This window comes from Eschrichtius robustus, chromosome 4, assembly GCF_028021215.1.
Source record: "Eschrichtius robustus isolate mEscRob2 chromosome 4, mEscRob2.pri, whole genome shotgun sequence".
Classification (NCBI taxonomy): domain Eukaryota; kingdom Metazoa; phylum Chordata; class Mammalia; order Artiodactyla; family Eschrichtiidae; genus Eschrichtius; species Eschrichtius robustus.
In genome coordinates this window covers 81,444,943-81,463,236 of record NC_090827.1, presented here as the reverse complement: position 1 = coordinate 81,463,236, position 18,294 = coordinate 81,444,943, and the positions used below count along the sequence as shown (strand labels likewise).

At 35.3% G+C, this 18,294-nt stretch overlaps 1 protein-coding gene across 5 annotated transcripts in view; it reads left to right on the top strand.

Annotated features, from left to right (window-relative positions):
• The window catches only part of ATP10D (ATPase phospholipid transporting 10D (putative)), a 128,557-nt gene that overhangs the window by 56,099 nt on the left and 54,164 nt on the right, over positions 1–18,294 (top strand). For 4 of the 5 annotated variants that reach the window (XM_068543007.1, XM_068543008.1, XM_068543006.1 and 1 more), the window contains 6 exons: positions 6,551–6,755; positions 7,908–7,993; positions 14,672–14,778; positions 15,069–15,200; positions 15,615–15,742; positions 15,865–16,117. In XM_068543007.1, the coding sequence (XP_068399108.1) occupies positions 6,551–6,755; positions 7,908–7,993; positions 14,672–14,778; positions 15,069–15,200; positions 15,615–15,742; positions 15,865–16,117 (911 nt within the window). The remainder of the gene's footprint in view (positions 1–6,550; positions 6,756–7,907; positions 7,994–14,671; positions 14,779–15,068; positions 15,201–15,614; positions 15,743–15,864; positions 16,118–18,294) is intronic. The other variant, XM_068543010.1, reaches the window with a different exon arrangement.

Here is an 18,294-nt window from a genome sequence, read left to right as displayed (position 1 = left end):
TTACATGAGCCAATGATTAGGGAAGACTTCTCTGAATAAGTGATATTTAAGCCAAAACCTGTAGGATTCTGAATTTTGTTCATTATTAGAATTCTTCAGTGGCTTTCCCAAAATTGATTTTAAAGACCTATTATAGAAAACAAAATAACTTTTTTCTCTTTTGTAAGATGATGTGAACTGTACTTAAATAAGGAAAAATTAGTTCTCTTTTTTTTTCTTATACTCATGGCTAATCTAAAGGGAACCAGAAAAATTGATGTATAGAAAAAATGATAAAATAGTTCATGGTTTTTATTTTAAAGTCATAGAGCACTTTACTGAAACAGTGCTGTGAATCATTTGATGACATTTAAATGCTTATTATGTGCCAGGGATAGAGAGGTGAAATGTTCATATAGTCTCTGCCTTCAAAAATTAGCTGTAGGAAATAGGATTTTACAGTGATTATATGATGAACAAAATCCATATTTTGACCAATTTTAAGATTGCTCAGCTAATGCCAAATTTAGCAAATGGAAAGAATACTTATATGTATTTTTAAATACAAATTCTTGTACATAAATAATTGCTGATTTTTAGTGCTAGTTTAGAGTTGTTACGGTGTGTTTGTTTGCTTTTTTAGCTTATTCTAAAAAGTTCTAATCCTGATTCCTTCACTTAGTAGCTGTGTAGCCTTGGGCAAATTATGTAAACTAGCTAAACTCCAGTTCCCTTCATTATGAATAAAATAGTATAAAACAGTAAGCATAGTACCTAACCCTTTCAAGTACTAAGTAAAGTTTAGCTATTATGATTATTATAAGTTAATAATGACTATAAGCTAGAGTTTGTCACATGATCAAGTCATTTAATTAATATTTGAGAACTTGTTAAAACATTGTATGATTTTATGAATACTAAAATTTCCTAATGGAAACCTGGTATAATTTTTTTCTCAGGGGTCCCTTTAGACATAGTTTGGATCTGTTTTAGATGATTTGCATATAAACTTAAAGATGAGATGCAATATTCTTTTCAATTGTTTAAGGTCTAGTCCAATTATCACTTTATGATTGCATTTCGTAATAGAATCGGGTAGTTCTTTATGTCTTTTTATTCTATGTAATTTGCTTTTGTTTGGTGTAGAAGAAATAATGCTTACATTCTGACACCTCCTCCCTGTTCTTGGAACAAATTATAAGGCTATAAAGACATAAACGTGGGCTCTAAGACCATGTCTTGTTGATTTAAGTTAATGTACTAACTTAAATTCCTATTAAATATAAAGAAATTACTTTAGAGGACAAATTATTTCTCAGTAAAATTAAGTTGAAAGTATGCGGCTATTAAATCTTGCAGGCTTCTGGAAGAAGCATATTAACATTTCTATGCAGATAATTTGGTTCTTATTTGTAATAATATGTGGTCTTTCACAAGGTGCTTAATCTTCTTTGGGAAAGTATCATAGAGAAATAACAAACGCTAGAATAGAAATTAAACATTTAAACCCTATTACACCCCAATTACATTAGAAAGAACTATTATCCAAAACCTGACTTAAGATTGCCTTTAAAATGGCAGCCATTTGTAAGGCTTTAAGGTTTGCTTCAAGGAGAATAGAAGTGTGCTGAAAATAAAACTATTAATCATCCAGCAAATTTAAGTGCCTACTGTGTTGTAGGCACTGAGAGATTTAGAGGTTTAAACAAAAAACAGATAAAATGCCTGCCCTCCAGGAACTTATACTGTTTTCTGATCTTTAAAAATCACCATATTGTTGGTGTTAGGAGTTTAAAAATACTAGCTAATGTTAATATTTTAGAATTATCTCATAAATTCATAGAATTTCATGATTCTTGAAATGAGACTAAATATCAGTGGCCTTCTAAGATATTAACCTTATTGATGTGTGACATTTTCCAAAGCAGTGGTTCTTGAAATTCACTTTCTAATACACAATTAAACCATGTTTTGTTTGGTGGTCATTGGTAAGTTACTATAGCTGGGAGTAAAGTCTAGTATTTGAGAGATGGACGCTGGAGCTACCTGCCTTGTTTCAAATCCCAGGAATACTAGGAACTGTGTGACCTGGAGCTAGTGACTTAACCTGTCAAAGTCAGTTTTTCTCATTTCTAAGAGGTGGGGGAGTGGGGCATAGTGCATTCATCGTACCACCCACATAACACTGATATAAAAATTAAATGAATTGATGAGTATAAAGCATCCAGTAAATCTTAGCTGCTCTTGTGTCCAATGATTATTCAGTATTTGCTTTTTATAAACTGTTTTTAGTGTTTTATTGGAAAAATACTAAAGAACATCAAAAAGAAAAACTCATTCGTAATCCCACTCTTTCTCTCTTTCAATTTGTTAAAGTAGGAAGTAGAAGTCCATGTTTTCTGTCTTTCCACCTCTCTCCTTCCAACCTCCACCCCAGTGGAATCACTATTAATAGTCCAGTGTATTCTTCCCAACTTTCCCCAGTGATTGTGTATTGACATAAAAGCTGTGTGACATTGAATTCTTAAAGAAGCAAAATGGGTCTAGAAGTTTGCCTGAAGAATGGATTATAAGTGCTATATCCTGACCAGTGAGAGTAATTACAGAAGCACAAATAACCAAGTAGATACAAGAAATTCTAGTTGTACATTTAGACTGTGGGAGAAGGAGAAAGTTCTTTTACTACTTTTAATTCTATATCCAAGAAGGAAATATAACCTCATGTTGAGTCTACCACAATTAAAAATTCTCAAAGCTAGTTAAAATTGGCAATGAGCATTGTCACTTAGCTTGTTGTTTCAAACATCATGCTCTCCCATGCCCTATGGCATTGTGCCTCCACTCTCACCCTGACTGAAACACTGTCCCACCTTTCTTCACCTGACTCACTCTAGATCATCCTGCAAGGCTCACCTCCTCCAGAGCTAAATGTCCCAACTGTTTGCTCCCATAATAACCTGTGCATACCTCTCTTATAAAATTGCTGTTTGTGTCTCTTTTTCAAATTTTGACCATAACTTCTGTAGGGAGATCACCATATCTTAGTCACTTTTGTATTCTTAGCACCTGATATGGTAACTCACATAAATTAAGATCAGTATGTGTTTAATTGACCTGAACTAGCTACCTATTGGGAAAATTAGCTACTTAAAAAAAATCCTAGCATGGACTCCAAATGGGGAAAAGTGAAGTTAATTTAATTGTAAAATTGACCTCATTTGAATTTTGTTCCAGTGTAGAGTAAATAAACTTGTCCCTTAGAGGAATTCTATTTCTTATGTTTGAAAGAAAAATAAAATCCTTAACCCTAATATCAAATCTGTCTTCCCTCCCTACTTTCACAAATTCTCAGCAAATTTTCTTCTAGACTTCTTCATAGAAAAAGTAAGGTCATTAAGCATGAATTAGGTACTTCAGTTCTTTCTTACATCATCTACATCTTCACCTACTTTCTTCTGACTTTACATGAAAGGGTGACTCCCTGCCTTGTAATAGTAATTCTTTCATTTGCATTCTTAATTCCATTCCTTGTTACTTCTCCATAGCCTCAAACAGCACCCCCCAACTCTGTCCTCTCTTCTACCTTGCCTTCTCCATGGGCTTCCCTGCATGCTACGTGCATGCGCAGTTCTTTCATCCTTACTGTTCTTTGCCTTACCTTCCCTTGCGGTGGCTGCTTTCACCCTTTATTCATTTCAGGGCTAAACTTCATGAAATATTCTACTTCTTCAACTTCCAATTATGCCTTAATTCACTGGAGGTCTCACTTTCTTCTTCACTCTCCGCATCAACAGTTTCATGCTATCAACTTGATAGCAGACATTCTAATAACCACATATCACAGGCATGACCCCTTTATGGCTTTTGTTACTATGATGGCTCCCTTTTTGAAATTTCCTTCTTTTTTGATTTCTCTGACATTTCCTCTTGGGTCGTTACCTTGTGTCAGCTGCCCTATATGTACCTAGGACTTGCAAGTTTATATTTCTACTCATGAACTTCTGATCAAAACCATCAAAATGCTGGACCTCTTCAATTTTATATCTCACTTCAAATAAAAACTTTCCAAACCAAATTTATTATCTTCACCATGATGCAATCAGTTGATTCTAAAATCTCGGACATGGTGAAAGGCACCACTCACCATACAAGTTAGATACCATAGTGTCACCCTTGATAACTTTGCATGTAATAAGTCAGAATACTTGTCTCTAGTACCCAAATATGTCTTGATTTAATCTCCTTTCATCCATCCTTTTTGCTGCCTTAATTCTAACCATCTTTATCCCTCCCCTGAATTATTTCAATAACTTTCCATTGGTTTCTTGCCATTCCTATTTCTAACCAGCCTGCCACCCAACAATTCATCCGTTACTCTGTAGCAGGAGTTAGCAGGTAGAAATAGAATCATATCCTTCTGTGAACCTTTAGTGAATATCCATTTTCTATGGAATGAAATCCCTACTCCTAAGAATGGCAGTAAGACTGAACCTTCAAAATATGACTCCTAGGTTCCTTAAAAAACTAAAAAATAGAACTACCGTACGACCCAGCAATCCCACTACTGGGCATATACCCTGAGAAAACCATAATTCGAAAAGAGTCATGTACCACAATGTTCATTGCAGCTCTATTTACAATAGCCAGGACATGGAAGCAACCTAAGTGTCCATCGACAGATGAATGGATAAAGAAGATGTGGCACATATATACAATGGAATATTTCTCAGCCATAAAAAGAAACGAAATTGAGTTATTTGTAGTGAGGTGGATGGACCTAGAGTCTGACATACAGAGTGAAGTAAGTCAGTAAGAGAAAAACAAATACTGTATGCTAACACATATATATGGAATCTAAAAAAAAAAAAATGTTCTGAAGAACCTAGGGGCAGGACAGGAATGAAGACACGGAGAATAGACTTGAGGACATGGGGAGGGGGAAGGGTAAGCTGGGACGAAGTGAGAGAGTGGCATGGACTTATATATACTACCAAACGTAAAATAGATAGCTAGTGGGAAGCAGCCGCATAGCACAGGGAGATCACCTCGGTGCTTTGTGACCACCTAGAGGGGTGGGATAGGGAGGGTGGGAGGGAGACGCGAGAGGGAGGAGATATGGGGATATATGTATATGTATAGCTGATTCACTTTGTTATAAAGCAGAAACTAACACACCATTGTAAAGCAATTATACTCCAATAAAGATGTTAAAAAAAAAAAATATATATATATATATATGACTCCTGCCTACCTTTTTGGTCTTCTCTCTTGTTACTTTCTGCCATGGAAGAGTAAACTGGTGTATACTAGAAAAAAATTGTTAAACCATTGATTTACCTTTCTTGATAAACTAACAAACTCTTTAGGTAAATAAGGAATTCTTTTAGTTGGATTCAACCTGGTACATAAGATATTTTGGGAGAATATGTCCTGAAAATGTTCTTCTTAGGTAGTTCTTCTTAAATAACTAATGTAATTCTGTATAGCAGAAGTTATACAAGTATTGGCTTAAGGTAGCATTTCTATTTAATATGATGCATTCATTTTTAACATATAGATCATATAGCTTAGAATATAACTATCTCCCAGGCTTCTTCGACAATGCATTTGAATATTGAGCTCCAAAAATGTAATAGAAAATAAATCTTTACTTATAAAATAAGTGCATTTTTATGACATACACCAGTTCTTTGCAGATATTTGGGAGGTGATAGGGGGATGAGACAGACCTTCCTAACATTTGTTGGCAGTATTGTGTGTGAAATGTTGCTTAACTAGTTATATAATAGTCTGTGATACAAATGTCCTAATTCTTCTCTAAGGACAGTGCTTTGTGGAGCTTAATTCATGCCATTGGTATGAAAAGGCATGAGAAGTTTGGCAAAAACTTTAACATAAATCCGGGCATTTATGGCAAGTCAACCTCAGTTGATGTGCCTTTCCTTTAAAAAGAATTGAGTATATAGATTGGGAAAACTACACTTTTGAAAAGAGTTAAAATTTGGCATTCTCCTTTCTAGGGATCAACTGCAGCCAACACAGGACTGCTTTAACCAGTATTTCAATTAAATGATAATTAGGGGTGTTAATCTGGTGGTATAATGATTTTTAAAGTGTTGTGTCTGGGTATTTATTTCATTTCTTTTGGGTTTTCTTTAATTTCTCCATCCTATCTGCCAGATAGGAAGCTCTCTTGAGAGCAGCTAATGTGTCTTGGGCACTTTTTAGATCCTTGATACCTGACCACAGGATAGCACGCGGGAATTGCTTCATATATGAATAAACCCATCCAATGTTAATTTTAATTTTATTCAAGAACTACTCAAATAGCATAGTGGTTCAAAATCTCACAGGAAAAAAGAATTGATGTGTTGGCGGCTTAGTAACTACATTTTCAGGTGAAGCAAGTTGCGGAATTTAAGTTTTACCAAATCTCTGGCTTCCCCTTTTAGCATTTAACAGATTAAAATTCACCCTAACACTTTAAATTATATACTAAAATTAAAAAAAAACTATTATGTGTGTTTTTGGCTTGAGATTCTTTTTAAACTTTTTTTTTTTTCAATTTTAGGAAAGAGAAAAAATATGTCGACAGATGCTGGAAAGATGTTACTGTTGGGGACTTTATTCGCCTTTCCTGTAACGAGGTCATTCCTGCAGATATGGTTTTACTCTTTTCCACTGATCCAGATGGAATCTGTCACATTGAGACTTCCGGTCTTGATGGAGAGAGCAATTTAAAACAGAGGCAGGTGGTTCGGGGATACACAGAGCAGGTAAATAATGTGTTCTCCATTGGTGACATAAACATTTTCTTTTCAGAAGATGACTGAGCTCATTTTCACATGTACAGATAAAGAGATTTTTTAAACTCATTTTTACCTTTACAAAATGGAATTCTAGAGAGCTTAATCCAGTTCCAGATATCAGTAGAGGTGTGCTATATTTTATAGATAATAGGATTTAATGACTTCGTCGTTCAGACATTTCAGTCTGACGATCATATATTTCTGGGAACTGAATTTAAGAAACCCAACAAATTTTGCAATTTGGAAAATTCTTTTGCAATAGAAACAATCAACTTCTAACTTATTTTTCTTAAACTTAGATTTTTATATGTTATGTCTGATTGAAGCTGGAGATATCAGTCGGTCATTGTTCCTAAAATCTGTAATTACGTATATACCAAGGCCTTTTAAGAAATTTGTAACTTTTCATGCCACAGAGCTCTGACCCTTCACCATTGCTGTGGTGAGGGAAACAAGACCTTTGAAGTTATATTAACACAAGTTTGAATGAATCCCAGCTCTGCCGTTTAATTACTGTGTTACTTAACCACTTATGCCTCAGTTTCTTTATCTTAAAATGGAAATGATGATATTTGATCTATTAGAGAATTTTGTGACATATTGATATTTAGCATATTTTAATTTTTTAAATAAAATTTGCTGAGATCAAATGCATACGTGCTCAGAGTACTCATATGTATACATATATGTGTGTATATATATATATAAATACACACATAATCTCAGAAGCTACATATATGGTTAAAGAACAACAACAAAAGTATTTTCAGCTTTTCAGTGTCTTCCAGATAAAAGAGTGTGCACTGTAGGAGGAGAAGCTCTCTCCTGCAGGGAGTCCTACATGGATTCCAGTATATGATTGAGACATTTCCATCACCTGAAGATATTTATTAATGCTCTGGGACCATTCTGATCTCATTTATTCATTTATAATTATGCCTATACTTTTCTTCATTTGGGCAACTTGTGACAAATTTTGTGACAAGAATACCTTCGTTTTATATTAACAATTGGTGAAAGGATAAACACTTAAATCTCAAGATTTAACCTTGAATTTTTGTTTGGTGATTTAAAAAAAAAAAAAATATATATATATATATATATATTTTTTTTTTTTAGGACTCTGAAGTTGATCCTGAGAAATTCTCCAGTAGGATAGAATGTGAAAGTCCAAACAATGACCTCAGCAGATTCCGAGGCTTCCTGTGAGTGATACGTGACTTACCTTTGTGGGTGTGAGTGGGATTGTATGTTGCAATTATGCCTAACTCAGAAAAACTTTTGTGTACTTATACCAAGTTAAATCACTAAAGGCTGTAAGTTAAGCCACCTATAAATTTGGATTATTTTAATTATTTGATATTTACCTATGTATATTTTTAAAACAACAAAACCTTGTTCTTAAAATAATCCTAGACTCTCTTTCAGTGGTATGTGAATGACTTAACATGAGCTCCATGTTAAGCCCAAGACATGTTAGTTATTTGGAAGGAAGTGTTTGGACAGACATGGCAGCTTAGGTGACGTGATAGGATGATGGTGTCCTTCTATCCTATTAGAATTAGAGTAGGTGGACAATTCAGTTGGTAAAAGTTAGCCAATGATTTTGAAACACATCTAAGAAAAAGTATGGGAATCCACAACAGTGTTCATTCTGGAGGCTTCCTATGGCATCGACATCCCTTTCCAAGGGCATCTAGAATTTAGGGTCTTATCTGATTCAGGCTGGCTTGTGCCACTTAAGTGCTTTATTTTTTGAGCCAAGTTACTTTTTTTTATCCTTCCTAATTTTTAAGAGGAGTTAGTTAGACCTACTTCATAGTGGTGATCTTGTGAGGAAATGGCAGAGAAGAGGGCTTCCCTGGTGGCGCAGCAGTTGAGAATCTGCCTGCCAATGCAGGGAACACGGGTTTGAGCCCTGGTCTGGGAAGATCCCACATGCCGCGGAGTAACTAGGTCCGTGAGCCACAACTGCTGAGCCTGCGCGTCTGGAGCTTGTGCTCCGCAACAAGAGAGGCCGCGACAGTGAGAGGCCCGCGCACCGCGATGAAGAGTGACCCCCGCTTGCCACAACTAGAGAAAGCTCTCGCACAGAAACGAAGACCCAACACAGCCAAAAATAAAAAAATATAAATAAATAAATTAAATTAAAAAAAAAAATGGCAGAGAAGAAAAAAGTTCCTAAATCATTTTTTGAGACCAGAATTACCCTGATACCATTACTCTGATACCAAAAGAATACAAAGACATTTAAAGGAAGATTAATATCCCTCATGAACATAGATGCAAAAAAATTTACACAAATTATAGCAAATCAAACCCAACAATATATAAAAAGGTTAATACATAATGGCTCAGTAGGTCTTATACCGGAAATGCAAGATTGGCTTAACATTAGAAGATCAAACAATGTAATTCACCATATTAACAAACGATAATTAACAAGTGAAAAAGAAAGACCAGGTGACCATCTCATGGATATAGAAAAAGCATTTGACAAAATCTAACTTCCGTTTTTGCAAACTGGAAATAGAAGGGAACTTTGTCAACCTGATGAAAGGCATCTATAAAAACCGTACAGCTAGCATCAGACTTAATAGTGAAAGACTAAGCATTTTTCCCCTAAGCTCAGGAACAAGACATGGATATTGTCTCTCACCACTTTTATTCAAGATTGTACTGGAGAGCCTAGTTAATGTAAAGAAAATGAAATAAAAGCATCAAGTAATAAAGAAGTAAAACTGTCTTTTATTCGTAGATGGTGTGATGGTCTTTGTAGAAAACCTGATGAAATCTACAAAAAAAGCTACTAGAATTAATAACTGAGTTTAGCAATGTTGTAGGAAACAAGATCAATATACAAAAATTGTATTTCTATACACTAGCAATGAACAATCAGATATGGAAACTTTAAAAATCAATTTATAATAGCATCAGAAAAATTGAAATACTTAAGAATAAATCTGACAAAAGATATGAAAGACCTGCATACTGAAAACCACTGAACACTGTTGGGATAAACTAAAGGTGTAACTAAATGGAGAGACCTATGTTGTTCATGCGTTGAAAGACTCAGTATTGTTAGGACATCAGTTTTTTTCCCAAATTGATCTGTAGATTCAGTGTAATCCCAATTGAAATCACAGCAAGGTTTTATTTTTTATTTTTTTTTATTTTTTAGAAATGGACGAGTTTATTCTAAAAATTTATGTGGCGATAGAAAGAACCATTTAACTAAAACAACTTTGAAAAAGAACAGATTTGGAGGGCTAATACCACCAGATTTTGTTTTTGGCATATAGACCAATAGGTCAGTGGAAGAGGTTAGAGTCCAGAAATTGATCCAGACATTAATGGGCAACTGGATTTTGACAAAGATGCAAAGGCAGTTTAGTGGAGAAAAGTTAGTTGTTTCAACAAATGATGCTGCAACAATTATACATCTATATTTTAAAAAAACACTTCAATTTAGACTCGCCACTTAAAAAGATTAACCAGAAATGGATCCTGTACTTAAATTTAAACCTGAAATTATAAAACTCCTAGAAGAAAACATAGGGGAAATCTTTGGTATCTTGTGTTAGCCAAAGATTTCTTAGATATAACACCAAAAGCACAATCCATAAAAGGACAAAAATAATTAAATAAAAGAACTTCATCAAAATTAGAAACTTATTCTCTTCAAATGACACTGCTAAGCAAATGAAAACATAAGTCACAGACTGGAAGAAAATATTTGCAATGTATGTTTCTCATATAGGACTTGTATTCAGAATAGAGAAAGACATCTCAAAACTCAGTAATAAGTAAACAAACAGTACAGTTTTTTAAATGATCAAAAAAATTGAACAGACACTCCACCAAATAAGATACATGGACGACAAATATCTGTGTGAAAAGATGCAAATTAAAACCACAGAGCTACAACTGCTAAATTAAAAGAACTGACTATACCAACTTTTCACAGGATGTAGAGAAACTGGAACTCTCATGTACTGCTGGTAGGAGTGGAAATGGCTACAGCCACTTTAGCAAATAGTTTGGAAATTTCCTAAAAAGTTAAATTCACACCTACCGTGTGATCTGGTTTTTCCACTCCTAAGAAGTTACCCAAGAGAAAACATTTATCCATATACTAACCTGTACACAAACATTCAAAGCAGCTTTATTGGTAATAGCCCCAATTAGAAACAACCCAAATGTCCATCAACAGGTAAATAGGTAAACAAATGGTATATCCATACAATGAATACTACTCTGCAGCAAAAAGAATTCACTAGTGGTACATGGAACAACATGGATGCATCTCAAAATAATGTTGAGTGAAAGAAGCCAGACAAAAAAGAATATATACTATATGATTTGATTTATATAGTCTCTCAAAAAAGAAAGCTAATTTATAGTAATAGAAAGCAGATTAGTGGGTGCCTGGGAGGGGGAAGGCAGGAAGGAAAGATTGCAGAAAGACATAAGGAAACTTTGGGGAATAATGGATAATGTTCATTTTCCTGATTGTAGCAATGGTTTCACAGGGGAAACGTCAAAACATCAAGTTTTACACTTTAAATATGTACAGTAGATGTATATGATTCTTGTTAGTTATTCCTCAATCAAGTTGTTTAAAATGTTAGAGTTATCATGGAAGGAAGTTTAGAACATAGTGGTAGCATCTTTAAGTAGCACCTGATACAGACAGGTGTTAAGGCAGGCACGGGAAGCTATGCAATGGGAAAAGGGAATAGGCTTGGTCCAGGTAAAGAGGTAATGCTAGAATTAAATCATCAAGAATAAGAAGATACCAGGCAGGCAACTAAATGCAAAGAAAGGCTGACATTCCAGGTTAAGGGAGCAACACAGGTAATGGTGTAGGGGCCTGAGACCACAGTGCATTTGTGGAGTCATAAGTGGTTTAAGTGTGTTTGGAGGGTAGGTGAGCAATATAATAGATCATAAAGAGGCGAGATGATAAAGAGACGTTAGCAGATGTTCCTGTCATCAGAAACGTGCTCATAAGCCATCTCTTAGGATGAGTCATTTTCTAGTATTATTTTCTCCAGCTGCTGACTATTTACAGAATTTCCTCATGTAAATGTCAGATTTAAGGGCTGACATTTTTTGACCTGGACCTCAGGTGCTGAGGTTTGTACAGCCTCTTACTGGGAATGCTGACTCCCCTGATAAGGTCAGTCTTGCTTCTGGCACATTTCTAGACAGGAAAGAATAGGAACTTAAGTCTATCACTGTGTGGCTTGGAATATAGAACTCTGCATAGAATCTGACTCAAAGCATGTATATTTAGTAGAGTCAGCCCAGGAGGATACAGTAATTTTCTGTGAAATTGTTTTTATCTGCTAAACTAGCTCCTTGTCCTTTTCCTGCTGTGTAGCCTATTTTCTAAAATCAACAAAAATTGAGATGTTCAAGCTCACTCTCTGTATGAATGATGGCTTCTCTGGTCTTCTTACTCTCAGGTAGCACTGACTTCTTCCCTATTTGTGCCCACATTGTATGCTGAATATCAGATTTCTATAATAACAACTATAATATTTTTATTACTTACGTATTTCTATATCTGTCACTTCCTGTTAGACCACAGGAGCCAAGACTGTGTAAGTTTGTTTTTCTATCCTCAGCGTCCGGGTGGGTGTGCTGAGCACATGGTAGATATTACATAGGCTCTTGAATGGATGAGAGCTCTATGTGGACAGTCAGTGTCTCACATGGAATCTGAAAGTCCCACACTGTAAGTGCCAAATACACACCCATCAAGTGCAGGGCATGTTTAGAGTTTGGAGCAGGTGCAATCAAGATAGAAGTTGGGCTTTGATGTAATGATGGTAACCTAGAGTGATGTAATGGTGAAAACTAAGGATCCCAGGGGAAAAATTCTTAATACACTAAGGAACTTTGGAACTGGTGCTTCTGTATATTATATCTGTTCTGTAAAGGTTCTAGGGATAACAAATGCTATATTCATGAGGAACCAAATCAAGACTGGGATGCATGCCTGGGAATGCTACATAGAAATGTGAATGTTGGGATTTAATTTCCTCATCTGTAAATCCAGAAAATAGAATTAGGTTAGACCCAAGGACACTGCTAGTTCTGACCATGACCCTGTGGTTTGCTCTTTGTACATAAACCCATATAAATGAAGGAATGTAAATACACACCTCTTAGAGTGTTTTACAAATTAGAGGAGTGAAATGACAAATCTATTTTCCTCCTTTGTGGTAGGAAACCTTTTTTGAAGAGCTTTTCTTTTCTTTTCCTTGTAATCCAGATAGCATGGGTAGCAGATACAATGACAATCTTCCTATACATAATAAAGAAGAAACAACTTATAGACTGAAGTGTATTGCTTAAAAAACAAACTAATTTGAATGCTGAAATTAAGAATGCATTTTCACAAAATATGTGAAATACGTTGCATTTTGCTTATTTTTAAAAATTTTCCAATGAGTTTGCTCTGTATTTTTGCCACTATAGTAATTTCATCAAGTAATTACTTTGATAATTTTAAAACTGTTTTACAGAAGATTTCAAACATGCAAAATTAGGAAGAAAAGTGCAATGAACACCCATGAGCCCTCACCCAGTTTTAACTATTTCATAATTTTGCCAACTTTGTTTCAACTATCCTCCCACTTCCTTCCCTGCACCTACATCAATCACATCATTTCAATGTCAATACTTCACTATGAATATACAGCAGAAAAAAACTTAAAAAAAAATACCCATAACATCATTATCACATTTAACTAAATTCAGAACAATTTCTTGACAGCATCTAATACCTAGTCTTTGTTCAAATTTCTCCGGTTATCTCAAAAAAAGTTTTAGAGTCAATATATTCTAACCAGGATCAAAACAAAGGTCTACACATTGCATTTGGTTGATATGTCTCTAAATTTCCCCTCCCAAGAAATGGGGTCATTTAGCTTGTAGAATTTACCACATTCTAGATTGAGCTGATTGTGTCCTTCCTGAGGGTGGAGTCCCTCTACCACTCCTTTTACTCCCCCTCCTCATTCTACTCATTTGTTGAATAGACGAGGTCATTTTGCCCATAGAGCTTACCACTGCAGATTTGGTAGCTTTGGCTGACTGCATCCTTGCATTGGTGGTTAACGTGTTTTTCTGGCCTTATTTCCTGCAAACTGTACAGAGGCACTTTCAGAATCTGATGCAAGAAGTTCTCTCCCTAGAAAATGACAAATGTATATAGACACACACAGGGAAATATTGCATACAGTTTCAAAGGCTTCACAGTTCCCCTGATGCCACAGACCCCAGTTTGATTTGCCCTCTTAGAGGCTTGATTAGGTTCCGAGGGAGATGAGCAATTTCTGTCCTCGAACTTCTGGAGGCTGGAGGCCTGTGATGTCCCCTTGTCCCATTGGTAGTTATGTTAAGATTGGTGTTGTCGGCCTTATCCTTTCATTATAAAGTTCCCCACCAGCCTTCCACCTAATGATTTTAGCCACTGGCTGTTACTGCCTAAGTGTAATCCTTGATTTCACCAGGGTCAAAAATGGTAATTTTCTAATTCCATCAAGAACTTTTCCCTCATCAGCTATTAAGTTACCCCAAAGTACAGTTTCAACTAGAGGAAATAGTTTCCTTATTTGGATTATTTTCTAATTTTTGTAGCATCAATACTAGAAGTTGACAAACAGTGAATGTTAGAAACCTGTTGTGTCTTTTTTTCCCAGCCAAAGTGGGTAACTGAAGTAACAAAAGCAAATGCATCAGAGATTTGAACCTTTTCCTGTGAACTGCCTAACTTCATACTCTAATCAAGAATATTCAAAAATCATTTTTATTTTTACATACCCATTTTTGCTATTTAAAAATAAATTTATATGCTGTCTTTCTTATAGAGAACATTCCAACAAAGAACGTGTGGGTCTCAGTAAAGAGAATTTATTACTTAGAGGATGCACCATTAGAAACACAGAGGCCGTCATGGGCATTGTGGTTTATGCAGGTTGGTTATACTTCTGACTTTTCACCATCATCTCCTCTGTGCTTTTCTGCAAGTTAACATGTTCCATTTATTCAAAATGTAATCTCTAGAAGCAGAAAGGAAATTTTGTCTTGATAACCTTAATCGTTGGTCTCTGTTTTCCTAAATAGATCACAAAAAGAAGCTAAATTAACAAAGTATATTGCATAACTACTTTTCATTAAACTGTCTGCCAGCGAGAGATAAAAATATGATATTTACTACCTGGCTTTAATTTGCACCTTTTCTCACATACTGTGTTACCCACGTAGGCCATGAAACCAAAGCAATGCTGAATAACAGTGGACCAAGGTATAAACGCAGCAACTTAGAAAGAAGAGCAAATACAGATGTCCTCTGCTGTGTCCTACTGTTGGTTATAATGTGTTTAACTGGTGCATTGGGTAGGTAGAATTTGATTATTTGCTGACATCTTTTCAGCAAGATATTCATTTAAAAGTATTTTATTTTCAAAATGAAATTTATGAGTTTAAGTTTGACTTTTGTAAGGAAGGTTTTATTTACCAATAATTGCTTTCTTCACATCTTCATCTCTCTCATTCTCTAACCTGAAAAGCATTAATATTGATTATATCCAGTTACACATGGCCACAGTACTAAAGCAACCTGGGAAGAGATGTAAAGAGTGAGAGAGACAGAGACAGGAAAATGTGTAGCGTTTGAATTTGAATTTGTTTCTTAGACAGTTGGTGTTCAACCAAAACCAATACTCTTATCTCTCTTTCTTTAGGAATAAAGTTCTATATTTGCATGATATATACGTAGCATCCTTTTGATGTCTGTGCATTTTTTGAAAGGTCATGGAATCTGGTTGAGCAGATATGAAAACATACCCTTTTTTAACATCCCTGAGCCTGATGGACATGTCATATCACCAGTGTTGGGAGGATTCTATATGTTTTGGACCATGATCATTTTGTTACAGGTAATTTCTATTGTAGTCATCATAGAATATTAAGATCTTTGCTACTTATCCAGCTCTATATGGTTTTTCATGCTTTCTTTTTTCCCCCTTTAACATTTTTTAAATTGTTTTGCTTTTCTTAGGTCTTGATTCCCATTTCTCTCTATGTTTCCATTGAAATTGTGAAGCTTGGACAAATATATTTTATTCAAAGCGATGTGGATTTCTACAATGAGAAAATGGATTCTACTGTTCAGTGCCGAGCCCTGAACATAACTGAGGATCTTGGACAGATTCAGTACCTCTTTTCTGATAAAACAGGAACCCTGACTGAGAATAAGATGGTTTTTCGAAGATGTAGTGTGGCAGGCTTTGATTACTGCCATGAAGAAAATGGTGAGTGTTGGGTTTCTATGAAAACCAGCCTTAAGATTGGTCGTTTTTGCACCCACTTAATGATTTGGTAATTCTGGCACAGAAGTGCTGTATTTAATCATTGAGTACTTAACTCCTCCAAATGCACATTGTTTCATTGTTGTCCCTTTAAAAGTTAGGTCAGAAGTTAGTAGGTCAGGAGTTAGTGGGTCAAAGTCAAAGAGTCTACTTCCATGGTTTCTTTTCTTTCCTTTTTTTTTTTTTGCCATGGTTTCTCTAAAAGGAAAGTAAATTACCAGTAGTCGTAGAAGGTTGGGGGTTGGATTTGGTGACAATGATATTGCATTATAGATATTTTTGAGAATCTAATGAAACTCTATGGACCATCTCCCTGAAAAATATTTTGAAAATAATTCCAAAGGGACGACAGTTTCCCCAGACCCCATCATTCAGCCCATAGGTATTCATTGGTCGTTGGCTGAGAATACCTAGTTTAAGAAGAAACAAGATGAACTGAACTTCTGAGGCTAAGGAAGTAAATATATAAATTGCAAGTTTCCTTTAAAGAATTGATCTTCATTAATTTTGTTATTTATAAAAGTTAAGTGTACTCCTATGAAAGTAATTCTGAGAAGTGTCCAAAACAAATTAACCTAGAAGTTAACCACCATTAATAATTTGATGAATATATAACCATCCATTTCTTTATGCATATTCCTGTATATGTGAAAATATATATTTGCACATTTCCCCTTTTATAAGTTATAATATGTTGTAATAATGCTTTGCAGTTTGCTTTTTTTATTCCTCATTATCTCATGGACCTTTTTCCAAGTCAGTTCATGACTTAACATTAAGTGCATGGTATTGCATTATATCTGGTCAAGCTTAGTTTGCTTTTATAACAGTACTTGCAATTAACATTCCTTATTCATTCAACAGATATTTTGTGAGCTCCTAATATGTGGCATGAGTCCCTGATCTCATGTAGCTTAGCGTTTAAGGCAAGAGATAGACAAGATTAAAAATTATGATATACAAAAAATTCATCATGCAATATGCATTTCTCTACATACCTATTTGTGCAATTATTTTTATAAGATGCATGTCTAGCAACTGGATCCAGAGGTTTGCACATATAAAATTTTTACAGATCCTACAAAATTTATCTCTAAAATATTGTGCTAATTTATGTTCTCACAACCCAGAAAAATAACACCTATTTTTCACACCCAGCCATAATGGGATGAAGTTATTCTTTTTAATTTGTGAGTTTTGTAGACATAGTTAGCACTTCATTGTCTTAATTCTTCTTCGATTAGTAATGAGATGTTTAACCGTTTAACGTTTTATATGTTTCTGGCCATTTGAATATCCTTGGTAGAGTGATCATGTCTTCCTATTTAACAAATGAGTTTTTCTTATTCTTAGTAATCTGTAGGAAGGTTTTATCTATTAAGGCAGGGCTGATGTTCAGCTTGTATGCCCCAGTCTAGGTTGTCTGTGGCCCATGTCCATTTTCATTTGTGCACTTGTATTGAACCAGTTGTTAAATAATTTGAATATCAACCTTGATATTATCCTTTTCTTCTGTAGGTGGCAAATATTAATACTTTCTTGGTTCATCATTTATCACTGTATTAGTTTTCTATTGCCACATAACAAATTACTACAAATTTGATGGCTTCAAATAACACAAACATACTGTCTCACAACTTCTGTGGGTCAGGAGTCTGGGTGCAGGTAGCTACGTCCTCTCTGAGTCTCTCACCTGGCTGAAATCTAGGTTTTGGCTGGAGCTATGATCTTATCTGCGACTCAGGGTCCTCGTTTTGGTTTCCTGGTTTTAGAGTTGTCAGTGTCTTGAGGTTGTAGGACTAAGGTCCCTGCGTCCTTGCTGGCTGTCACCTTAGAGCCATTCTTAACTCATAGAGGTGGCCTACCATTCCTTTGCCATGTGGCCTCCCCACAGCATGGCAGTTCACTTCTTCAAGGCCAGCAGCCGAATCTCTAGCTTTGAGTCTCTCTGACTTCAGGGAAGTTGTGGCACCTCTTTTTACCTGATGAGGTCAATCTACCTAGGATAGGCTTCTTTCATATTAACTCAGATTCAGCTGGCTAGACACTTGATTATATCTGCCAAATCCTCCAACCTTTGTCATGTAACATAATTTAATCATAGAAGTGAGATGCCATCC